We start from the raw sequence: 26,380 nt of genomic DNA on the forward strand, positions 1-26,380 counted from the left end.
CTGCCATTCTTTTGGAGCACTTGGGTTTATCCCTTCACCGGGGGCGTATCGGTTTTCTTGTTTATGGTTTAGGGGGATGAGTTTTGTCTTAAGGAAATCATTGGCTTAACATTTGGAACCGTTTTTTTATGGATCCCTTCGAAATGGAAACCTCAGCCACGTTCTTTTAAAGTGGGGAACATCTGAACCTCATCTCAAAGTCAATGAAGTATTCCTTTAAAATGTTGGTTGTGGCTATAGTTTTAGCTCTGATTCCACCTCGGAGTAGCCCCGTACTACATCTGTGCTTTTTTTAAGGCGCAATAAAGTTGCGAGCATCTGTGCTTTGATGAAAATGACTTTGTAAGCATAACGGGTGTTTCGTTTGACCTGTTTCCTGTGGCGACCCCGTGCACAGCTGCACTGAACGCTGCCTGGTCCTGCAGTCCTCAGGATCAGTGGCAGATCAGACTGCTGTGGTCCATAGGGTTCACACTGGCCGATTTTTGGAAGTGGGTCACCAGGCCTTTCTTCCTAGTCCGTCATAGTCCGGAAGCTCTGCTGGAAGCTGTTTAGCATCACAGCAACACGCAAGCCTCCGCTGACAGACGCCTGGCGCCTGTGCGTGAGGTGCCTTGGCCAGGAGTTCAACCTGGGTCTCCCACGTGGAAGGCGAGAATTCTGCCACTATGGGAGACGATTGTTGGGGGCCGGGACAGAAGGGATGCTTAATTACTTTGTGTTTTCAGTCAGTATTTCTTGTACTTAACACGGGGAGTTAGAGCTGCGTGTCTGGTGCAGTGATGTACCTTAAAAATACACTGACCATGTTTTCCAGACAGCTCTGGCGTGCTGCCCTGGGGTGGGGGCACCCACATTGCACAGTGTCTGTGTGCTGCCTGGGAGCTTTCTCTTCCCCATAACTGGGCAGGTGCGGGCCCAGCAGAACGCCCCCTGGCTCCTTGGTCACCCCGCTTCCTCCCTGAGGGGACCCTACCCCCGGGGTGGGCTCTTCATTACCAGGAAGGCAGTTGCTAATAATCCCATCTTCCCGCAAACGTGGCCTCTGGCTTGTCTTTCGTCTTCCCGTGGGCTTTTTGTTCTTGGAGGGGTTGGAGTGGTCAGCGGTTTGGGTTTTCCTCCTGTATACTAATTCTCGAATGCCATATACTGTGAAATGCTAAGCCGGGCAGAGTGGCAAAGCTGCTTAAAATCCCACCCGTCTGCTGCCACCGTCACTTCTAAATCTGATTAACACCCCGCACCTGCCAAGCAGCAGGCAGGATGACAAGCTCAGATGATAAATTCTCTGTGTTGGTGCTTCCCCACTCGCTCCCACTGCGGGAAATCCGACATACAGGGCCGAGGAGTTGAGAAGTCACAGCCTCACTTGAGTTGTATTAGTATTAATCGCCCGTACAGATCTTGGGTAATTGAAGCGATTCCTCTTCATTTCAGCTCCAGGGCCTGGAATGGATGGTTTCACTGTATAATAACAATCTGAATGGGATCTTAGCGGATGAAATGGGGCTGGGGAAGACCATCCAGACTATCGCACTCATTACGTATCTGATGGAGCACAAAAGACTCAATGGTCCTTATCTCATCATCGTGCCCCTCTCGTAAGTATGGGGTTTGTTCACGGCGATCCTCCTGTGTGGCACAGATCGCCCTACTAGGAGCTTGTCCTTGGGTGTCACTTAAGGCCGAACACCAGCATGGAGCAGGATGGCCAGGCGCATGGGAATTCAGGTTTCATGCCTCCCCTTCCTTGATCCGCTAGTAACCCGGGACCCAGGGGTTTTATCAGCCATTGGCATTGCCGTCTACACAGCTTGCCTGCCGCCCGGTGGGTGGTGTTCATCTGCTCTTATTAAGTTGCCTGGGGGAGGGAAAGATTTTCTTTTTTTAAATAGGTCTTTGATGTTTCCTTGTTCCACTTCCAGAAGGCTCTCTATATTTCTAGAGAATATACAAGAATCTGTATTCTTTTGTGGCACAGTGGTTAAGTGGCTGGCTGCCACCCCAAAGTTCGGCGGTTTAAACCCACCAGCCGCTCCTCCGGAGAAAGATGTGGCAGTCTGCTTCTGTAAAGATTACAGCCTAGAAAACTGTGGGGCAGTTAGTTTTACTCTGTCCTAGAGGGTCACTGGAAACCCTGGTGGCATAGTGGTTAAGTGCCACGGTGGCTAGCCAAAAGGCCGGCAGTTCAAATCCACCAGGTCCTCCTTAGAAACTCTGTGGGGCAGTTCTACTCTGTCCTGTAGGGTCGCTACGAGTCCGAATTGACTTGACAGCAACAGTTTTAGTAGAGAGGGTCACTGTGAATTGGAATCGACTCCATGGCAATGGGTTTATTCTTTTATTCTTATAGATCGTTGTTGTGTTCTGTCGAGTCGATTCCAACTCATAATGACCTCATTTGACGGAGGAGAACTGCCCCATAGGGTTTCCTAGGCTGAAATTTTTAAGGGCCTGGATTGGCAGGTCTTTTCTCCTGTGGAGCTGCTGGTGGGTTTGAACCGCTGTCCTTTGGGTCAGCAGTCTGGTGGTTAGCCTTGAGTGAAGGAGTCAGGGCTTCCACCCTTGGAGCTTAGTGTATCCACCTGTGGGATAGGTTGCGGGTTTCTTCATGGAAGCCTCCTTACAGATCTCAGTACTACCTCAAACTTAGACCTCAAGTAAAAAATAAGGGTTCTATTTATGTATTTCCCTCAAATTTTGTCTAAATGAGGACGATTTGCAGGACTTTTTATCTCCGTTATCTGAATCAACAGTAATTAGACAGCTTTTGCATTTTATCTATATTTTGCGTGTTCTAACTCATATGTTACTGTGACCCTTTAAGGGATTTTTAGAAAAGCCAGTCAAGTTTTCTTCTTGAATGACTTCTTGGCAGATTTTTTTAACATTGCCACGTGGTTTTATCATTTCTTTTCCCTGACTCAACTTTTCTCTGGACCTGTATGGCAGTGTGTAAAGACTCACAAAATCACTCTGGCAATGGCTGGTTCTCAAGGCCATATTGAAATTTAGTTTTTGGGGTTTTTTCCCCCTCTACATTTGTGCATTCTATAATTATTTTCCTAGGAGATTTTTCTGTGACCCACAAACAAACCTGTCATACATCGTGGCAGCTTCTTGCTAACTTATCTCTTATTTCCACACCTTTAAAATAAATAGGCAGCAGCAATATTTTATGTTCTCCCGGCCCTTTCGAGGTGAGGGCTGAAAAATGAATAAGAACACGCTTGTCACCACTGGTTTTTGTACGTGCGTTTATTTCTGTGTTCTGTTTTGTTTGTTCCGTAGGACTCTATCTAACTGGACATACGAATTTGACAAATGGGCTCCTTCTGTGGTGAAAATTTCCTACAAGGTCTGGAACGTTGTGTTTGTGTGTAAATGTGGGAAAAGCACAAAGTAGACCCTGTTTCCTTCATTCCCCCTGCACAGCTGTAACGGTATCTGGTTGTAAAGTTTTGTCATGTTTGTCATGTCCTGAACAGGGGGAGTTAATCATCCCAGGAAGATTACTGTAATAAACCATAATAATTACTTTCGGAGAGTGAAATGCAGAAGAAAATTGTTAATTATATTGAGAGGTTTCTGATGAGAGTAATACAAACGACAAATACCACACGTTCCGAGCACCGTTGGCTGTGATGGGGCCTGCCTGCGAGGCCAGGCAATGGTTACCCAGGCAGTGGGCCTGCCTGCTGTCCTCACAGCAGCGGGGGCTCCACACTGCGAGGTCACCCGAGTTTCCTCCCTTCCCCTTTCTGACCCTCAGCCTCCCTCGGGGAAGCCTCTCTGGAAGGGTCTGGAAAGTGTCAAGACGTGTGGGATTTAGCAAGCCCTGCCCTGACGGGATGGATCTGTGTATGATAATGCGTGTGTGTGATAATGCGTGTGTGTGATAAAGCGTACGTGTGTGATAAGGCATACATGTGTGATAACGCGTATGTGTGCAGTCCTCCCTCACGTGCCCCTACCCCGTGAAGCTGTGAACAGTGAAAAATACTGCACTCTGACTTCCACTGGGCAATGCCTGTTTTCCTCTTTCCATCTAGGGCACCCCTGCCATGCGCCGCTCCCTGGTCCCCCAGCTACGGAGTGGCAAATTCAACGTCCTCTTGACAACTTATGAGTACATCATAAAAGACAAGCACATTCTTGCCAAGGTACGTTTTTAAAAAAATGCTTTTCTGTCTAATAACGGGCGACCGTCACGCTGAAGTGTAAGGTAGCCCCTAAATTACACTCAGTAATGTAATTTGAAGGAGCCCTGGTGGCTAGTGGTTAAGTGCTTGACTGCTAACTGAAAGGTGACAGTCTGTTTCCATAAAGATTACAGCCTTGGAAACCATATGGGGCCATTCTGCCCTGTCCTATAGGGTCACTATAGGTTGGAATCGACTCGATGGCCATGGGTTTGGTTAGTGAATCTGATCATTAGATGGCTTCTCTCTCTCTCCCTGCAGCCCTCTTGCTTTCTGTTTCTCTCTCTGTCTTTCAGAGATCAGATATATTTTGGTCACTGGACTCCCTGGGTGGCTCAAATTGTTAAGTGCTTGCCTACTAGCCAAAAGGTTGGCAGTTCAAACCCACCCAGAGGAGCCTCGGAAGACAGGCCTGGCGATCTGGTCCTGACAGGTCACAGCCTTGAAAACCCTGTGGAGCAGTTCTATTCCACACACGTGGGGTTGTCGGGAGTCAGAACAGACTCGGCAACGACAACAACTTGTTTGGTGGGTGTGCTTCATTCTGGAACTCCTACCTACCTATCTTTCATAGTTAATGGTTTTGTTGTTGTTGTTAGTTGTCGTTGAATTGATTCTGACTGTTAGCGACCCCATGTGTTACAGAACAAAATTGCTCTATAGGGTTTTCTTGGTTATAATCTTAACTGAAGCAGATCGCCAGGCCTTCCTTCTGAAGTACCACTGGGTGGGTTTGAACCACCAACCTTTGGGTTAGTAGTCATGCCTAAACCATTTGCACCACCTCCCAAAAAAAAACAAAACAAAACCCATTGCCACTGAGTCAATACTGACTCTTGGCAACCCTGTTGGACAGGGTAGAACTGTTCCATAGGGTTTACTAAGCTGTCATCTTCACAGAAGAGCCCTGGTGGCGCAGTGGTTAAGAGCTCGGCTGCTAACCAAAAGGTCGGCAGTGTGAATCCACCAGCTGCTCTTTGGAAACCCTGTGGGGCAGCTCTACTCTGTCCTGTAGGGTCTCTATGAGTTGGAATCAACCAGATGGTAACAGGTTTGGTTTTTGGGGTTTAATCTTTAAGGAAGCAGACTTCCACATCTTTATCCCACAGGACGCCTGGTGGGTTCGAACTGCTCACCTTTCAGTTAGTAGGTGAGCTCTTGATCTCTGCGCCACCGTTGTTATATATTCACTAATATATTTGTTATACTTGCTAGTGTATTTATATTACACTTGCTAGTGTGTTTGAATTATACTCGCTAGTGTATTTATATCATACTCCCTAATCAACAGCACTGGCTTTCTTTTTTGGCTCAATGTGTTTTTATTAACTCGCTAGTATGTTTATCTGATACTCACTAGTGCATTTATTTATACTTACTAGTACATTTATGTTATACTCGCTAGTGTGTTTATGTTATACTTGCTAGTGTGTTTATATTTGCTAGTATGTTTATATTATATTCTTTAGTGCGTTTATACTATACTCAGTGCGTTTATATTATACTCGCTAGTACATTTATATTATAGTCGCTAGTGCATTTATACTATACTCACTAGTGTGTATATATTATACTCGCTAGTGCGTTTATGCTACACTTGCTACTGTGTTTATATTATACTCTCTAGTGTGTTTATATTCTACTCGCTAGTGTGTTTATATTATACTCACTAGTGTGGTTATATTTGCTAGTGCATTTATATTCTCTAGTGTGTTTATATTATACTCACTAGTGCGTTTACACTACACTTGCTAGTGTGTTTATATTATACTCGCTAGTGTGTTTATATTATACTCGCTAGTGTGTTTATATTATACTCGCTAGTGTGTTTATATTATAGTCGTTAGTGTGTTTATATTATACTCGCTAGTGTGTTTATATTCCCTACTGCATTTATATTATACTCACTAGAGCGTTTATATTATACTCGCTAGCACATTTATACACTTGCTAGCGCATTTATATTATACTTGTTAGTGTGTTTATATTATACTCACTAGTGTGTTTATATTATTCTCACTAGTGTGTTTATATTATACTTGCTAGTGTGTTTATATTATTCTCACTAGCGTGTTTGTATTATACTCCCTAGTGTGTTTATATTATATTAACAAGTGTGTTTATGTTATACTCACTAGTACATTTTTATTATTCTCACTAACGTGTTTATATTATACTCATTAATATTATACCTGCTAGTGTATTCATATTATACTCACTAGTATATTTATATTATTCTCACTAGTGTATTTATATTATACTCACTATTTTTTTTTTAGTGTATTTACATTATTCTCACTAGGGTATTTATATTATACTCACTAGTATATTTATATTATTCTCGCTAATGTGTTTATATTATACTCACTAGTATATTTATATTATTCTCACTAGGGTATTTATATTATACTCACTAGTGTGTTTATATTATACTCGCTAGAATATTTATATTATACTTGCTAGTGTAGTAGTATGATACTAACTAGTGTATTTATATTATACTCACTAGTATATTTATATTATTCTCACTAGTATATTTACATTATTCTCACTAGGGTATTTATATTATAATCACTAGTGTGTTTATTATACTCACTAGTATGTTTATATTATTCTCACTAGTGTATGATACTTGCTAGTGTGCTTATATGATACTCACTACTGTATTTATATTATACTCACTAGCATATTTAGATTATTCTCACTAGTGTATTTATAGTATTCTCACTAGTATATTTATATTGTTCTTGCTAGTGTATTTATATTATACTCACTAGTGTGTTTATGTATTTATACTCACTAGTTTTTTTTAGTGTAGTTATATGATACTCACTAGTGTATTTGTAGTATACTCACTAAAACCCGCTCCCCGCTGCTGTCGAGTCGATTCCGACTCATAGCAACCCTATAGGGCAGAGTATAATAATGTAAATACACTAGTGAGTATACTCACTAGTGTATTTATATTATGTTTGCTAGTGTTTTTTGTTTTAGTGTATTTATATTATACTCACTAGTGTATTTGTAGTATACTCGTTAGTGTGTTTATATGATACTCACTAGTGTATTTATATTATGTTTGCTAGCGTATTTATATTATACTCACTAATGTGTTTATATGATACTCAGTAGTGTATTTATATTATACTCGCTACTGTGTTTATATGATACTCACTGATGTAATTATATTATAGTTTCTAGTATGTTTATATGATACTCACTAGTGTATACTCACTAGTGTAGTTATAGGATACTCACTAGTGTATTTACATGATACTAGTGTATTTATGTCATACTAGTGTATTTATATGGTACTAGTGTATTTATATTACACTTGCTAGTGTAGTTGTATGATACTCACTAGTGTACTGATATTACACTCACTAGTATATTTGTATACTAGTGTATTTGTATGATACCTGGTGGTGCATTTGTATGATACTTGCTAGTGTATTTATGTGATGCTCGCTAGTACATTTATGTGATACTCACTAGTATATTTATATAATACTCACAAGTATAGTTTGATCACTAGATGTACCCCTCCCCACCCCTTTCTCTCTCTTCCTCACTCTTTCAAATGCTGATACGTTTTTGGGTCACAGGTTGTACTTTTATGAATGCTATTGTTTTGGTGGGCATGCTTCCTTCTGGGACTCTGACCTCTCTCCTCCTAGTTAATGGGCTTACACCTCTTAAAAACAATCACCTGGGGTCCTTAAGCAACCCTTTTACTCCCCCATGGCCCTGAGCATGCTCCTGAAAGCAGGAATTGCTTCTGTCACCCTGGGATATTGTGGGAAATGTAACTTCGCTTCTTCTAGGCCTTCATCTCTCCACAGACAAGCAGGCACTCTCCACATGGTCTTCTCCATGCGAACATTATCCAGGCTATGGCGTTTGTACTTGTCCCCAAACCTGTTGCCATCCAGTTGGTTCATAACGACCCTATAGGGCAGAGTAGAACTGACCCATAGGGTTTCCAAGGAGTGGCTGGTGAATTCAAACTGCCAACTTTTGGTTAGTAGCCAAGCTCTTAACCACTGTGCCACCAGGGCTCCTTTGTGCTTGCCCAGTTCTAGTTATTTCTTGGTAAAATAATGGGCTGTTATTGTGCGAATTAAGGAGCCCTGGTGGTGCAGTGGTGAAAGTGATCAACTGCTAACCGTAAGTTCAGCAGTTCAAAACCACCAGTGGCTGTGCAGGAGAAAGATACGGCAGTCTGTTCCTGTAAAGATTCATAGCCTTGGGAACCCTATAGTGTCTCTATGAGTCGGAATTGACTCAACGGCAGTGAGTTTTTGAGTTTGGGTTTGGGTGGCACAAAAGGCTTAGCTCTCCACTGCCAACTGAAAGTTTGGTGGTTTGGATCAGCCCAGCGGCTCCACAGAAAAAAGGCCTGGCAATCTGCTCCCGTAAAGGTGACAGCCAAGCAAACGCTGTGGGGCAGCTCTGTTCTGTCACATGGGGTCACCAGGAGTCAGAATCAGCTCGAGGGCACCTGCCACCACCAACGTTGTTGGAATTACTCAGGGCTGTTCCCTGTAACTCTTTATTTGGAGGTGATGAAGAGTTGCTTTCTAACTGTGGCCCCTAGGTCTCCGAGTTTGTATGTTCTGAATTGTCCTTTAGCCACAGAATAGAAATTTTTCCTTTTTTTTTCCATTTATACCTTCTTGTCTCCTGATGTACTTGTGTAGAATGAATGAAGTTGTTTCTTTCATGGAACAAGCATAAAAACTTAATTTCTTTTTTTTCCCCTTTGGTAATTTTCTCTACTCCGTGGTATTTTGAAAGCACTATAAGCCGAAACTAAGTTATGGCCAGAACGGACCAGAATCCCTATTTCTGGGGTCTGTTCTGTGTCTGCATTAAGCCTTTGCTCTGGGAACAGAGATTTCCCTCCATGGCATCACAGGAAATAACATAAAGACAGTGTGTCCCCAGGGAAGGGTGAATAATTGAGATGGCACCAGCAGCAAGGCTGTGTTCCTGATCCTTGTAGTCAGAAACGAACTTGGCAGTGTCAAAAAATAACATCTTTTCCATATTACTATGGGAATGTGTTTGTACATTCGAGATCCTTAAAAAAAAAATTCACATCACGTCTTCCGTATGTGTGTTTCAAATCCACCGGAGACGCCGGGTAACGAGATGCCTTGCTTTTATTTGTTACTGGAGAGATGGAGCTATAGAAACGGGTAGTCGTTTTTTCCAAGTGGAAGACCTAATTAGCAGTAGACCCTGTAGCAAAATCAGAGGCCTCTGGCTCTTTGTTTGCTATTTCATAAGCTAAGTTAGGCAGGAAAGTAGGTTTAGAATGTTTATTAAAATATGCTTCTGTCTGCTGACCTCTTTTCAAGGATATTGGTAAGTTGGGGGCAATTGATGGCACAACTTTAATGATTCTTAAACACTTTCCTGGAGGTAACTGAGGAAGGAGAGAACAAAACTCTTGTGGTTTCTTTTACCTGTATATCCCGGCCTGCCTGGTGGTTCTGTTCCTTTCTCCCTGGCTTTACTGGCACATCTAACAAGAAATCAAGGACTATACAGAACACTCTGCCTCCTCCCTCTCTCTAGGGGCTTTGCAGTGGGATCAGGGGATCTGTGAGCACCAGATGCTTGTCTTGGCTGTTGCCGCAATTTTTTAGGGAATGGCTGGGTTCAGTGGAATATTCCTCACTGTTCTCACTTTAAGAACTGATGAACAGGGACCTTGGCGAGGGCTGAAGGGCAAGGTGTCAGAGAGGGAAGGGGTTGGGTGTAGACTTAGGAAGGAGGTTCATGTCCTCTGGGACTTCTTGAGCTTCTAAGTGATAGTCGTCTTGGGAGAGTATCCGTGTTTCATTCTGCAGTTTGGGCATACATGGAGGAATGATATTTTGGAATTTTCCTCTCTGCCGGTGAATGTACCTTTCATTTTAGAAATCTTAAAACAGAGCCGGCAGGCCCGGATCCCTTCCTGTAGGGCCTCGCAGGGGAGGTACATGCGTGAGCTGAGAGCCCGGTGTTGCCAGATCTTCTGATTTTTTTTTTTGAAGAAGCTGGAGGTCCAGATTTCTGGGTGAAATAGTCCAACTTTAAAGTGTTGGCAACTAACTCATATTTTTTAAAACAGATTAAGAGGAACATTGAGCCAAGCCTTAATGCTAGTAGCCAGGAATGTAATAGAACAGAAGGTATGGGGCCAAGAGCATCTCAGCTATGTTGTGGTTGTTAGCTGGCATCGAGTCAGCTCCACCTCATGGAGACCTTATGTACAACAGAACAAAACGTTGGCCGTTCCTGCGCTGTCTTCACCGTCATTGGTATGCTTGAGTCCATTGTTGCAGCTCTTGTGTAATACCCTCCAAGCTGGGGGGGTGGGGGGTGGGAGCCTCGTCTTCCCGCACCTCATCAGACAATTTTCTGTTGTGATCCCTCAGGTTTTCATTGACTCATTTTGGGAAATAGGTTGCCAGGCCTTTCTTGCTACTCTATCAGTTGTACCACGGTGGCTTGCATGTTGCTGTGATGCTGAAAGCTACGTCACCGGTGTTTCAAATACCAACAGGGCACACATGGTGGACAGGTTTTAGTGGAGCTTCTAAGCTACGACAGAGTATCTCAGTTACACAAATAAAACAAAACGAAACCAGTTGCAGTTGAGTCCATTCTGGTTCGTGTAGGTACCTGCCAGCACCATCTTGGAAGAATCAGTCATTAACTTCTCCCCCAGATGGAGATCTGTAATCTACACTCACTATGTGCAGAGGTAGCCTGACCATTGCAATCTGGGAAAGGAGCTGCGATGTCGTCTTAATAAAAGGCGCCTTGGATGGGGAGAGGCAGAATCTAGTGCTGGTCCCAGTAATGAGTAGGGTGGAAGCATTCATTCTGGGCCCAAGTGTCCTCCTCTGGAAAAGGGTTGTTTGGAGTCACCTGGCCCCTAAGGAACATTATTGTTTTCCAAACCTGTTGTCGTGGAGTTGTTTCCCACTCATAGCGACCCTATAAGACAGAGTAGAACCGCCTCATAGAGTTTCCAAGGAGCGGCTGGTGGATTCAAACTGCCAACCTTTTAGTTAGCAGCTGAGCTCTTAACCTCTATCACAAAGGCTCCTTAAACTTAGGAAGGGCCTAGGGTGAGTTCACAGTGATGAAACCAAACCAAGCCCATTGCCAACAGTCGATTCTGATTCATAGTGACCCCATAGGACAGAGTAGAACCGCCCCCTAGGGTTTCTAAGGAATGGCTGGTGGATTCAAACTGCCAGCCTTTTGGTTAGCAGCTGAGCTCTTAACCGCTACAACACCAGGGTTTCTCGTTATTAGCATTCCATTATTATGTGATGTTGTCTTCTGCATATGTATTTCAAAATATTATCGGGCATAGAGAATGGACGGTTATCAAAGTATTATCTCTACTATGAGGCATATAGAACGACTGTTTGTTGAGATGCTTGTATTGTAAGGAATATCACGCCATACCGTGTCTTTGGTCTTCCACATCACCACTCACCGATCGGCGATAGTTGCGTTTTATGCACTGATGTTCTATGGCTCACCACCTGTTGGCTCTTCCTCCTGGTTACAGATCCGGTGGAAATACATGATCGTGGACGAAGGCCACCGCATGAAGAACCACCACTGCAAGCTGACTCAGGTCTTGAACACTCACTATGTGGCCCCAAGAAGGGTCCTCCTGACGGGGACCCCGCTGCAGAACAAGCTCCCTGAGCTTTGGGCCCTTCTCAATTTCCTCCTCCCCACGATTTTCAAGAGCTGCAGCACCTTCGAGCAGTGGTTCAATGCCCCATTTGCCATGACTGGAGAAAGGGTACGGATCTCACTTTTGGGTTTTCTACTGCTGGTCAGTGAAATGGTCTAAAGTGAGGAACGCTAAACCCTCCCCCCGCCCCCCCCCAAAAATAATAAAATATCAAACCCATTGCTGGCTAGTTGATTCCGACTCACAGCGACCCCATGTGTTACAGACTAGAACTGTGCCCCGTAGGGTTTTCTTAGCTGTAATCTTAACAGAAGGAGACCTGGTGGCACAATGGTTGAAGCACTGGGCTGCTAACTTAAAGGTCAGTGGTTCGAACCCACCAGCCACTCCGAGAGAAAGATATGATAGTCTGCTTCTGTAAAGATTACAGCCTTGGAAGCCCTTTGGAGCAGTTCAGCTCTGTCCTATAGGGTCTCTATGAGTCAGCACAGTCTACCGCAACGGGCAATCTTAGTGGAAGCAGATTTCCAGGGCTTTCTTTCACAGTACCACTGGGTGGGTTCGAAATGCCAACCTTTCAATTGGTAGTTGAGTGTAAACCATTTGTGCCACCTGGGGATCTCTGTAATGCCTGAGAACATTAAAAAGAAAACCAAACGCATTGCCATTGAGTCGTTTCCAACTCATAGCAACCCTATAGGACAGAGAAGAACTGCCGGATAGGGTTTCCAAGGAGTGGGTGGTAGATTCGAACTGCTGAACTTCTGGTTAGCAGATGAACACTTAACCCCTGTATCACCAGGGCTCCATTGCTGCTACAGAAAACCGTTACCGGGTTTCATGATGTCACTTCCTAATGGGAGCCAATTGATGGACAGACATGTTCACATTCAAGGGTTATTGTCCTCACCCAAGAAAACAGACTTAGTGATGCGGGGCCATCCTAATGCTTTGTGTTTGTGCCGACATGTCTGCTCACCCACCAAAGAGGCTGCAGACCAGAGGGGTTGGATAACTGTGAGGAGCTGCAGGGAGCGTGAGCTTGGAGATACTCGTTGAGTTACTTTAACCAGACCAGTTCAGCCAGCTCAACGCGGACATTAAAGCGAGCGTTTCCTCGTTATAAATCTGAGCTGCCCTTGAAAGTATTTCGACCTGAAGAGTCTGAGTATAGGCGAGAACTTGTTTACATTAATACTTGGCACACTTTTTTGTTCTTTTTTTCTTCAGATTCTAGTATGAGGAGCTTCAATCTTGTTTGTGCATAAATACTCCTCAAATCCTGGAGTGACCATTTGGAAATTTCTCATCATTGTTCCTCTCATTTCTCCAGCTCCCTTCTCGTGGAGCCCATTTAGGAAAGGAAGACATGGGCCATTGAAGAAAATAAATGGGCACATGTCGTTTTGATTAGTGGTTTTTTAGCTCCAGGAATGAAAATCCAGAGCAGAGTGCACTGGGAAAATTTCTGTTTGAACTGTTTGCCCCTCTAATTTTGAGGCACTTGGGAGGTACATCTGCCATTTGCCAGTAATTAATTGGGCTGCCTGTTTGTAGAAAGTTGTGCCAAACAACTGTACCCCCTAAGGGCTAATAGAGGAAGATGAAAGGGAAAGCAAGGGATTTTTAATAAATAAGGCTAAACTGGCCCAAGATTGGGGCAGAGAAAAGGAGTGAGGTAGAGGAACTTACCACCTCACCAGCATAAACTGGGTCTGCTCATGTTCTTCCTCTTTGCGGGTTCAAGCCTTTATTCCCTGTTTTTTCCTGTATCTGAGACTGCATAAGTTAAGGGCCTGACTTAATGATCCAGCCTTAAATAAACCGGTAACCAGTTGCCATCAAGTCAGCTCCAACTCATGGCAACCCCATGGGTGTCAGGGTAGAACACCGCTCCAAGGGTTTTTCAATGGCTGATTTTTCAGAAGGGGGTTGCCAGGCCTTTCTTCTGAGGCACCTGTGGGCAGATTGGCACCTCCAACATTTTGGTTAGCAGCCAAGCACATTCGCCATTGGTAACACGATAACTACTGCCTGCCTTCTCCCGTTCTATCCCAATTCTTCCATCAGCCTTAATTGGCTGTCCCATCTAATAAATTCTGGGCTGTCAATACTATTGACCTAAAACTAGTGATCCTTTTCTGCAGAATTCAGCATTAAGATAAGGACATCCGGGTAGACTGTATAGGCAGGTGGGGAGGGAGTCCTGAGGTGTACATGACCTGGCCTTCAGGAAAATACAATTTCAATTATGTATTGACGCTAATAGCTAGTGATGTAAGACATTATGACAAGCAACAAGCTTCTCTGAAAGTCGAATTCACCTGAGAGTCTCTTGCAGGTGGACTTGAATGAGGAAGAAACTATACTGATCATCCGACGTCTCCATAAGGTGTTGAGACCCTTTCTGCTGCGGAGACTGAAGAAAGAAGTAGAATCCCAGCTTCCAGAAAAAGTAGGTGGCCAATTCAGAAGTTGTGGGTTCTTGCCCCCTGGAAGTATCTCTGAATCTTTGAAGTGCCTGCACCTGCAGCTGTGTTGTGAAACAGCTTTCGGCGGGCTGGTATTTTAATTGCAGGTACCTTGGAAAAGGAGCCCTGGTGGTGCAGTGGTTAAGTGCTCGGCTGCTAACTGAATGGTTGGCAGTTCAAACCCCCCAGCTGTCCCGCGGGAGAAAGGTGTGGCAGTTTCCTTCTGTAAAGATTTACAGCCTTGGAAACCCTGTGGGGCAGTTCTGCTCTGTCCTTTAGGGTCGCTATGAGTTGGAATCGACTTGACAGCAGTGGGTTTGGTTTTTTGTTGGTTTGTTTTGGGAGTTATTTTAGAGTCCTTTTTTGTTTGATAGAGCTAGAGGATTTTGTAGAGAAAGAAGAGACATTTCCACACGCTCTTTAGGACAGATTTTATAGAATTATCAAATGCATTGAATCTTGTCATTTATTTATTTATTTTTATTGTGGTAGAAATCGACATAGCACAGCACACACCAGCTCAACCATTTCTGCATGTGCAACTCAGTGACAGTGATGACATCCTTCCAGGTGTGCAACCGTCCTCTCTCTCCTTGTGCAAATTGTTCCTCCCCCACAGACATAAACTCACTGCTCCCTAAGCGCCGCTGCCCCTTCTCGCCCTCCCTCCCACCCCTGGCAGCTACTAATAAGCTTTGGATTCTATAAATTCGCGTATTTCATGTAAGTGAGAGCATACGGTATTTGTCCTTTTGCAACTCGACTTATTTCTCTCGTGTGGTATTTTCAAGGTTCATCCACATGGTGGGTGGTAAGAGTCTTACTGCATTTTAACTTCAGTTTTTTTGGTTTTTGTTTTTTTTTACGTTACCTCGTTGAGTTCACTGCTCTAGGCACTTCAGCGTTTTTCTACTTGCTATTCAAATTTTTTTTTTTATTCAAATAAGGATTTGGGTTGGGGCCTCGCGTTATTGTTATCGAAGGGCAGAGTCAATCTTCATCAGGTTTCTTGAATGTTTATTAAATACCTGATGCTTGGGGTGTCATGGTCCTCGTAGTAAGTTAAAAATAGAGTCCCTGCAAATAACAAACCCATCACCTCGTGACTCTGGGACCTGGTTCTTTCCCTTCACCATAAAAGCAGAGTTTTGGGGAACATTTTAGGTGAATATTTCTCAGATTGCTTTTTAGCTACTGAGTTTTCAGGGCTCGAGATTTTGGTTGGACTGGAGCATAAGTTTCATCTGTCTCTGATCATATTTGGAACCACACATGTTTGCATTCAAAGTGTCATTCTTTCCAAGATGGACTGTTTGGTCTTGTACATGATTTGTGGCACGAAATACGCTGAATTTGAGTTTCTGTTTAGATGGGCCAACTCTGAAAGGTTTGATTTTGCATCATGGCGTTTTTCTGTGTCATAGCTCCGTTTTTGGACAGACCGGTTCACCCTGTTCAGTTTTAAGTGGGAGTTGGCAAGAGAGCGCACCAAGTTGATTGCTTTGCTAATAGAGAGTTTTATTCCCTAATTCCCTACTCATTAACAGTCAGAAAAAGAAATAAAGATGTTTCTTATTGCATACTTATCCCAGCCAGAGCCTGAATATTTAAAGATGAACCCTCATTTATCTTTCTTGTGAAGGCATCTTGGGGATTGAATGTTATGGATATTTGTACAACACCCCATGTTGTCATTAGGTGTCATAGAGTCGGTTCCGACTCAGAGCGACCCCGTGTACAACAGAACAAAACACTGCCTGGTCCTGTGCCATCCTCACAGTCGTTGCTATGTTTGAGCCCATTGTTCCAGCCACTGTGTCAGCCCATCCCGTTGAGGATCTTCCTCTCTCTCACTGGCCCTCTACCAAGTGTGATGTTCTTCTCCGGTGATTGGTCTTTCCTGTCGATGTTTCCAAGTAAGCGAGACAAATTTTCTCTATCCTTGCTTCTAAAGAGCACCTTGGTGTACTTCCTCCAAGACAGATTTGTTCGTTCTTCTGGCCAAAACCAAACCCATTGCCATCAAATCAATTCTGACTCATAGATTAGAACTGCCCAATAGGGTTTCCAAGGAGTGGCTGCTAGATTCAAACTGCTGACCTGTTGGTTAGCAGCCGAGCTCTGAACCAGCGTGCCACCAGGGCTCCGTCCTTCTGGGAGTCCATGGTATATTTAGTATTCTTTGCCAGCACCATAATTTGAATGCCTCAGTTCTTCTTTGGTCTTCCTTATTCCTCGTCCAGCCTTCGCGTGCACATGAGCTAACTGGAGATACCAGGGCTTCAGTTAGGTGCACTTTAGTCCTCAGAGTGACATCTTTGCTTTTTAACGCTTTAAGGAGGCCTTTTGGAGCAGATTTGCCCAATGATTTCTTGACTGCCTCTTCTGTGTGTGGTATTATTTATGGACAGGCTACCTTCTCCAGAAAGGTAACATTGAGATTTGTAAGCAATAGGATTACATGTCTAGAGTCTATGGCATGGGAGAAGACAGAAGTAATAATTAATACGATCAAGCATTGCAGACATTGACATTATGTGCCTGGGGAGTGGGCAGCATGGGTTCTGCCATTTGGAGTGGGGATGGGTCTGAGCCACATTCCCCTTCTCTTACTAGCTGTATGAACTTGGGCAATTCATCTAACCCAAATGGAACTGGGGTTCTACTCCAGGAACTGGAAAATAAATAATGCCCGCCTTGCAGAATTGTCGTGAGGAGTAGACGGAGTCATGCCCTTAACAGGAGTCTCTAGGTGGTGCAAATATTTAAGCACTTGACTACTAGCCATAAGGTTTTAGGTTTGAGCCCACCCAGAGGCACGTAAGACAGGCCTGGCGATCTGCTTCCGAAAGGTCACAGCCTTGAAAACTATGGAGCAGTTCTACTCTGCACACGTGTGGTCGCTGGAAGTCGGAACTGACTGGGCGGCAGCCAGCAACGACAGTGATCGTAACGCTATGCAGGCTCCTGCTAAGCAGTCAGCCAGTGACAGCTGCAGCTGCACCGTCCTCATCTCCTACTCACGTCGCTGCTTCTGCTGTTAACTGAGAGCTCCACCTTCCCGTCGCTTCCAGTTCTTTCTCACTGTTCTCTTGTCCTGTGCTTCCTGGGGACCTCCCATCTCTCTGTCCTCGTAAACCTTTCAAGGTATGTGGACTGATGACTGTGTGTGTGTGTGGCTGTTGTTGGCATGGCTCTGCCCGTGTTCTCGCTGTCCTTTTCTGTCTCCTTAGGGTTTTTTTTTTAACCTGGGCAACACTGGCCATTGAACCATCATCCTTGGAGTTAGGAGGTTTCTTCTGCCACCCTCTGCTGGTAGCCACAAACAAAAACATGTATATCCCACTGAAACCACATAAAGAATGCTGAAAGGAATTATGCTTGGTGGTAGGAAAGGCTAGACGCTTCCATAGCAGTAATTCTCAGATGTTTTTATGCAGGAAAAAAAAGGTCACTCAGGGAATATATATATTTTACTTTTGTTTTCTTATGTATACACAGTAAAATTCATTTTCTGGTGTATAGTGCTATGAGGTCTGACAAATGCATAGTCATGTTAACCACCCTCGAGATCAAAGTTCTGAACAATTCCAGCAGCCCCCCTGCCCCCGAAAGTTCCCCCCACTCTTTACCTCTTGCAGCTACTCACCTGTTCTCCATCCTGTGGCTTTGCCTGTTCCAGAATGTCTTATGAGTGAATTCAGACCGTACGTAATGCTTTCATTTCTTTCACTGGCCAAAATGCATTTGAGATTCACCCATGTTGTTGCAAGTACCAATAGCTGGTTCATTTGTCTTGCTGAATACGGTTCCACAGTGTGGATGTACCACAATTTGCTTATAGAGATCTAAATGTGTTCACAGACATACGCGATGTCTGACGTTAACTAGAGATCGATGTGCCTAAAATAGATCCTGATTTTGATATATTTTGTATGAACAATAGCAACCAGAAGCTTTGCTTCAGTGGGCACCTTGTATATTCATTATCTAAAAGTTTGGAACGCTCAATATTATGAACCATTACTTTGTTCTTCTCTCAGCCCGTAGATTCCAGAACACAGGGCTTCCATAAATTTAATCCTATTGCTTAAAAGTCCCAGTTAACCAAGTGGTCATGTATCATACACATGAACTTTAGAGTAAGCTCATTGCTCCGGTGGACGTGCTCTGATTTTCTTCAGTTTCAGCTTGAACTTGCAAATGAGCAATTGATGGTCTGTTCCATCAAGTCCACGAGAGCCAAAATATGACCTTGAGTACTTCCCACCTGAATTTAGAGATGATCTGAAGAATAGATTTGACGCATTGAACCCTAGTGACCGAAGACCGGACGAGTTGTGGAATGACATCAAGGACATCACCCATGAAGAAAGCAAGAGGTCACTGAAAAGACAGGAAAGAAAGAAAAGACCAAGATGGATGTCAGAGGAGACTCTGAAACTTGCTCTTGAACGTCAAGCAGCTAAAGCAGAAGGAAGAAATGATGAAGTAAAAGACTGAACAGAAGATTTCAAACGGCCTCTCAAGAAGACAAAGTAAAGTATTAAAATGACAAGTGCAAAGAGCTGGAGATGGAAAACCAAAAGGGAAGAACACGCTCGGCATTTCTCAAGCTGAAAGAACTGAAGAAAAACTTGAAGCCTCGAGTTGCAATAGTGAAGGATTCCACGGGGAAAATATTAAACGACGCACGAAGCATCAAAAGAAGATGGAAGGAATACACAGAGTCATTATACCAAAAAGAATTAGTCAATGTTCAACCATTTCAAGAGTTGGCATATGATCAGGAACCGATGGTACTGAAGGAAGAAGTCCAAGCTGCTCTGAAGTCATTGGCGAAAAACAAGGCTCCAGGAATTGATGGAGTATCAACTGAGATGTTTCAACAAACAGATGCAGCGCTGGAGGTGCTCACTCATCTATGCCAAGCAATATGGAAGACAGCTTCCTGGTCAACTGACTGGAAGAGATCCATATTTATGCCTGGTCCCAAGGAAGGTGAACCAACCGAATGTGGAAATTATAGAACGATATCATTAATACCACACGCAAGCAAAATTTTGCTGAAGATCATTCAAAAATGGCTGCAGCAGTATATCGACAGGGAACTGCTAGAAATTCAGGCTGGTTTCAGAAGAGGACGTGGAACCAGGGATATCATTGCTGATGTCAGATGGATCCTGGCTGAAAGCAGAGAATACCAGAAGGATGTTTACCTGTGTTTTATTGGCTATGCAAAGGCATTTGACTGTGTGGATTGTAACAAATTATGGATGACACTGCGAAGAATGGGAATTCCAGAACACTTAATTGTGCTCACGAGGAACCTTTACATAGACCAAGAGGCAGTTGTTCGGACTGAACAAAGGGATACTGAGTGGTTTAAAGTCGGAAAGGTGTGCGTCAGGGTTGTATTATTTCACCATACCTATTCAATCTGTATGCTGAGCAAATAATCCAAGAAGCTGGACTATATGAAAGAGCATGGGGCATCAGGATTGAAGGAAGACTCATTAACAACCTGCGTTATGCAGATGACACAACTTTGCTTAATGAAAGTGAAGAGGACTTGAAGCACTTACTAATGAAGATCAAAGACCACAGCCTTCAGTATGGATTGCACCTCAACATAAAGAAAATAAAAATCCTCACAACTGGACCAGTACGCAACATCATGATAAACGGAGAAAAGATTGAAGTTGTCAAGGATTTCATTTTACTTGGATCCACAATCAATACCCATGGAAGCAGCAGTCAAGAAATCAAAAGACGCACTGCATTGGGTAAATCTGCTGCAAAGGACCTCTTTAAGGTGTTGAAGAGCAAAGATGTCACCTTGAAGACTAAGGTGTGCCTGACCCAAGCCATGGTATTTTCAATTGCATCATATGCATGTGAAAGCTGGACAATGAGTAAGGAAGACTGAAGAAGAATTGACACCTTTGAATTGTGGTGTTGGCGAAGAATATTGAATATACCATGGACTGCCAAAAGAATGAACAAATCAGTCTTAGAAGAAGTACAACCAGAATGCTTCTTAGAAGCAAGGATGGCCAGACTGCATCTTACATACTTTGGACATGTTGTCAGGAGGGATGAGCCCCTGGAGAAGGACATCATGCTTGGCAGAGTACAAGGTCAGCAGAAAAGAGGAAGACCCTCAACGAGGTGGGTTGACACAGTGGCTGCAACAATGAGCTCAAGCATAACAACGATTGTTAAGGATGGCACAGGACCGGGCAGTGTTTCGTTCTGTTGTGCATAGGGTCACTATGAGTCAGAACCGACTCGATGGCACCTAACAACAACATTGCTTCAGTAGCGTGTCCTGTTTGGAACAGAAATTATAATTGAAGGATAGCATTCAGACAGAGACTATGAATAAAGCTTGCATGCCTCTACAAGGTTATATGGGAAGAGAATCTGGGCCAATATAACTGTCTGATTTGGCTCCTTGTAGGGAACTGATATGATTATTTACTCATAAAAGAATTGTCAGGAGATACCTAGCATGTGAGAAGCCCTGGTGGCGCAGTGGTTAAATGACTTGGCTGCTAACCAAAAGGTCAGCAGCTCAAACCCACCCAGTGCCTCTGTGGAAGAAAAGACCTGGCAATCTGCTTCCGTAAAGATTACAGCCTTGGAAACCCTACGGGGCAGCCCTTCTTTGTCGTGTAGGGTGACTATGAGTCAGAACTGACTCTAGGGCAATAGGTTTGGTTTTTGTTTTTGTTTTAATTAGCTTGTACATGAAGTTGGCACCTCGGCTTTGTATATAATTTGAACAGAAATAACTCCGGTGGCTCTCACAAGCATTACTTGTTGATGGAAACCTCCCTGCTAAGGGTCACAAATTGCATTTCCTACAGCATCAGCATATTTTGAGGAATTTTCACATTTGCATACTAATCCAGTGCCATCACGTTTTTCGGGGTGAAGTCGGACCCAACAGGGTTTAAGATGGCGTGATTGTCATAGGAGCTTCTCTTGCCTCTTCACTGTGGGTGTGTATGTCTACTTTAGAACTGAGCCGTCTCTTGCTTTCTCAACACATAGCTGTTCGTTGTCCACACTCCGTGCATTGTACTGCACTTGGGCTGGGATAGAAAGCACAGGGATTGTACCAGAAATAGGATGCATGGTGTCAAAGGTCAACAGGCTCTGGAGACTGTGTCGACGAGGCGCAACCTCATTGAATAGCGGCATGACGAATCACCCAACCCTTCAGGATCAGTGATCTTCAGGGCAGGGATTTCCAGAGCTCACGCACACAGGTGTGTGTGTGTGTGTTTGCTAGTAATCCATTGGCATGCGGACAGAAGATATCTGGACTTCCATTTATGTTCACTTGTCTCTTAAAAATAAAAAATCAAGCTTTATTGATTTTTAACATACAGATTCCACCACACATCTGTGACTTTGTTCTACTATAGTGGTTTGCCTGTTGCTATGATGCTGGAAGCTAGGCTATCAGTATTTCAAATACCAGCAGGGCCACCCGTGGTGGACAGGTTTCAGTAGAGTTGACAGACTAAGACAGACTAGGAGGAAAGGCCTGGCAATCTACTTCTGAAGATTAGTCAGTGAAGACACTATGGATTATAACAGAACATTGTAGTATAGTTCAGGAAGATGAGCCCCCTAGGTTGGAAGCCACTGCAAATATACAGTGGCCTCAACAATGGACTCCAGCATAACAATGATCGTGAAGATGGCACAGGACTGGACAGCGTTTCCTTCATGGTTACATGAGTCAGAGCCGACTTGGCAACTTCATGGCAGTAACAACAACAACGTACGTAACCAGGTCACAGAGGTGTGGTAGAAGTTAAATGAAAAAAGGCAAATAAGACCCTTTGCACAGGGTCGGTACTTAGAGCTCACTTATATATATATATATATTTTATAAATATATATGTGTAAAATGTTGTACTTAATATCATCCTGTTTGTTGACATTTGAAGTTGTATAACAACTCTCTTCACCGTGATGAAATTTCGTTGAGAGTTAACAGCTCTTGAAAAAGTACAAGTACTTTAAAAACATAGCATGATGAGATTCCGAAATCACGAAGCCTATATTAAGCCCGTTCATACTCATTAAACCAGAGAGATTTTTCCCCCTCCCTGGCCAAGAAGGTTATTAAAAACTAAGACACGTTTTTGGTGGGTTACCTGCCTGCCAAAGAGCAAGCCTTTCTCTCTCCTGCTTTGGGGCATCAGCACGGATGACGGAAGACTATTAACTGTGGTCCCAGCTGGCCTGCCAGGTTCCTTCGACAGCACCCATGGAATGAATATTCAGCTTCTCTTCGTCTGTGACCTCCTCTCCTTCGCCCCCGGAGCTGAAAATAACCTGGTCGGTTTTAATCAGTTTAATAAACATTAGGCAGCTCGCTGATTCACTTTTAATCACATTCTGCGGATTTCGAGACACTAATCTGACATTGATGATGAAAATTGCACATTCGTAGGGTTGGGATCTTTTTAATAAAGAAAAACAATAATAGGAGATAATCAAGGCCAGTTTTTACACACCAGGAGAAGCCTTGCAGGTGTGTGATAAGCCTTGGCATGTGAATCCCCTTTAAATGTTTTAAATTGGATTTTTGTAGTCTTTCAACTGGAAGCACACAAGGCCCCATTCTCCTTTTTGATGGTCATAAAGCTCCATCCAATTGTGGATTAATTTCTTTCTTCACCTGTTGTCGTGAATAGGTCGCATCCTCTTGTGTCTTGGAAGCAGAGGCTAAAGCTAGTCAACCTAGGACTGCTATAAATCTCATTTTAGGACTCGTTTGGGGATAGCAGCCACACGTGAACATTTTAAAAATGATTCACAAAGAATATCATAAAATACTGACCAGTCACTGTTTTCCTAAAAGCCTTCCATTCCTTTGAAAGAGGGTGTAGTTGGGAAACAGAGGAAATACCAGAAATGTACTGTGTTGAACCCCTTTGAACTGCTTAAAAGCCACACTCTCTCAAATATGGAGCAAGCGAAGCCATTTCAGAAAGCATGATCCGGCCGCAGTCACATGTAACCTTGTGAAGGTCCCACTGACGTAATGATACCTTTAATAGATAGGTAGGTGGCTAGATGGGTGGTTAGATAGATAAATGCCATCAAGTCGTCTCTGACTCCTGGTGATCTCATGCACAGCAGAATAAAACGTTGCCCGGTCCTGTATCATCCTCGTGATCACCGCCACGGTCAAGTCCGTCGTTGCAGCTCTTGTGCCAGTCCAGCTCGCGAAGGGTCTCCCTCATTCTCGATGTCTGTCCACTTCACCAGTGACTGATCCCTCCCCATGACGTGTCCAAAGCAAACTAGTCAGACGATGTTCTGTTGTGAACTATAAGGTGTTTGTTGACTAATTTTTGGAAGTAGATCACCAGGTCCTTCTTCCTAGTCTGTTTCAGTCTGGAAGTTCAGCTGAAACCTGTCCACCATGGGTGACCCTGCTGGTATTTGAAATACCGGTAGCATAGCTTCCAGCATCACAGCAATACGTAAGCCACCACGGTAGACAGACCGACAGACAGGTGGTGGGATACCTTTAATAATGATGACCATGGTATTCTACCTCCCAGCACTCCATGAATCCAGAAGGGGAGACAGAGGTCCCCTATGGTTCCAGGAATGGCACTTGGCTTTCTTCAAGCAAGAGAGCCACAGCAGTGTCTCAGTAGTCTTCTTAGACCAGGCAGCTCCTCTCCAGCTCTTACCTGCTTCCTGTTCTCTTTCCCGCAGGTGGAATACGTGATCAAGTGCGACATGTCAGCTCTGCAGAAGATTCTGTATCGCCACATGCAGGCCAAGGGGATCCTCCTCACAGACGGTTCTGAGAAAGACAAGAAGGTCCGTTACGGAGGACGACGTGCCTTCTCGTGGCCACAGCATCGACTGTTCGCAGAAAGGGCGTCCATGCTCCTGCTAATGAGCTCAGGGACATCACCGGGCCTCTTCTGTAGCTGCCATAGCTGCCGAAGGAAATCATTTAACCCCTCGACTGCAAACCACGTAGGGGGGTGGGGAGAAAAGAGGAGTATTTTCTTATCACCAAAATAGTTAGCTCATTCAACCCTGTAGAAAATATATTCTGCCTGAGTGTGGGGTGGCCCCGAGAAGGTTCTGAACTCCACTCTGACTCCTCAGGTATCTGTTCTGATTCCTGTCTTCCCAGAATCCCAGGGAATAAGCAGTTATGCCACAAAGCCATCAATGTGGCATCGTCCCCTAAGGCTTAATGTTTCCGTAGGGTACGTGCATCAAGAGAAAGGTGCTATATTTCACTCGCAAAACAGCTGTTGATAACAGGCGCCTCGGGCCACAGGTTGTGTAGGTTACTGAAAAGACCCGCTATCCATTGCCCACCCTAGAGAAGCCCAGCTTTTCAGGATTGGAAGTACCTGACCCCTGAATAATCTGCTCTGTTTTTACCCTCCCCGCTGTCCTCAGGGGAAAGGAGGCGCGAAGACCCTCATGAACACCATCATGCAGCTGAGAAAAATCTGCAATCACCCATATATGTTCCAGCACATCGAGGTGGGTCTGTGTTCCGTGTCTGCATCCCGGCTGCCCCATTCCCACCGATGCGAGTTAGGAACAGCAAAGCAGGATGAGAAACGGGGTTGCAACCCATGTGTGGCGGTTGAACGGGCTTGCTCCGTTGGCTTGACAGGCAGAATTAACAGGCATGAGTTTTCTGCTTGGGGAGCCTCACAGGCACCCCAAGGGCCAGAGCACCTGGAATTTCATGAGATGGTAAAGTCATGAGGAAATGTCGAGACTGATGGCTCGTTAAGTGGGCTCAGCGAAGTACTGGGAACTGTCTCATTATGGGGAGAGCTCAGAAATTGAAGATAATGAGAAATACACCCAAGTGTCTTGGGAAGATGTGGTGGGAAGTATTAGGATAATGTATTTATGACTGCTGGAGAGACAGGTGTTCTTTAAATATCTTCTTTGGAGAAGACGGCGGCTCGAGTCTGTGACCTGCATGGCGACTTCTTCCTTTTCGGTTTCTGTCGCGACGATGTAAACCTGTGGTTTCACCCTGGGGCTCCAGTCTCAGGTCAGCTATTCTCAGGGACCAGGACTTTTTCTGCCCAGTTCACTCCATGTGACTCAGTTTCCTGAATCGACAGTGTCTCACCACGCTGGGAGCAGTCGACTGGAGCAAGAATGAAGAGGATTCGCCACTGGGTGTCTGTTGCTCAGTGTGGCCGCTGAGACACATGGCCTGACGGCAGTTAGTTGGCACAGCCAGGCCTGCTTGCCCACAAGATGAGCAGGAGACAGCGGGAATTCACCACAGGGCTCCTGTGTCTGCACCAGCTGATTTTTTTTTTTTTAAATAGGATTTCTGGAAAATTAAAACTTAATCATCACAGTATAAAACAATGAATTAGAGTATTCTTTATTTGGAAGATTTTCTCTTCTTTTTCCCCCTTACTATGGGTTATCGCAACTCTTAGGTGACGGTATATATTACACACCTTCCCCCTTTACATGGAATACCGAATATACCACGGACTGCCAGAAGAACGAACAAATCTGTCTTGGAAGAAGTACAGCCAGAATGCCCCTTAGAAGCAAGGATGGCAAGACTGCAACTCACATACTTTGGACATGTTAGCAGGAGGGACTAGTCCCTGGAGAAGGACATTATGCTTGGTAAAGTAGAGGATTAGTGAAAAAGAGGGAGACGCTCAAAGAGATGGATTAACACAGCGGCTGCAACAATGGGCTCGAGCGTAACAGGGATTGTAAGGATGGTGCAGGACCAGGCAGTGTTTCATTGTGTTGTACACGGGGTCGCTATAAGTCGGAGCCGACTCGACAGCACCTAACAACAACCCCCTTTCCTGGAGTCCTGTCCCAGCTGTGGTAGGGAATTAGCAAGATTCCTGGCACTGCCGTTGCCTTCAGGTCCACAGGGGAGAGTATCTATAGGCAAGAAAGTTTGAGACCCGAGTAAAATGACA

General features: G+C 44.3%; 1 protein-coding gene across 6 annotated transcripts in view; it reads left to right on the forward strand.

Annotated features, from left to right (window-relative positions):
• SMARCA2 (SWI/SNF related, matrix associated, actin dependent regulator of chromatin, subfamily a, member 2) overlaps positions 1–26,380 on the forward strand; it is a 216,339-nt gene that overhangs the window by 85,787 nt on the left and 104,172 nt on the right. For all 6 annotated transcript variants that reach the window (XM_023539439.2, XM_064290573.1, XM_064290571.1 and 3 more), the window contains exons 15-21: positions 1,438–1,601; positions 3,292–3,358; positions 4,053–4,163; positions 11,782–12,024; positions 14,258–14,371; positions 24,144–24,251; positions 24,852–24,938. In XM_023539439.2, the coding sequence (XP_023395207.2) occupies positions 1,438–1,601; positions 3,292–3,358; positions 4,053–4,163; positions 11,782–12,024; positions 14,258–14,371; positions 24,144–24,251; positions 24,852–24,938 (894 nt within the window). The remainder of the gene's footprint in view (positions 1–1,437; positions 1,602–3,291; positions 3,359–4,052; positions 4,164–11,781; positions 12,025–14,257; positions 14,372–24,143; positions 24,252–24,851; positions 24,939–26,380) is intronic.

Source organism: Loxodonta africana, chromosome 9, assembly GCF_030014295.1.
Source record: "Loxodonta africana isolate mLoxAfr1 chromosome 9, mLoxAfr1.hap2, whole genome shotgun sequence".
Taxonomy (NCBI): domain Eukaryota; kingdom Metazoa; phylum Chordata; class Mammalia; order Proboscidea; family Elephantidae; genus Loxodonta; species Loxodonta africana.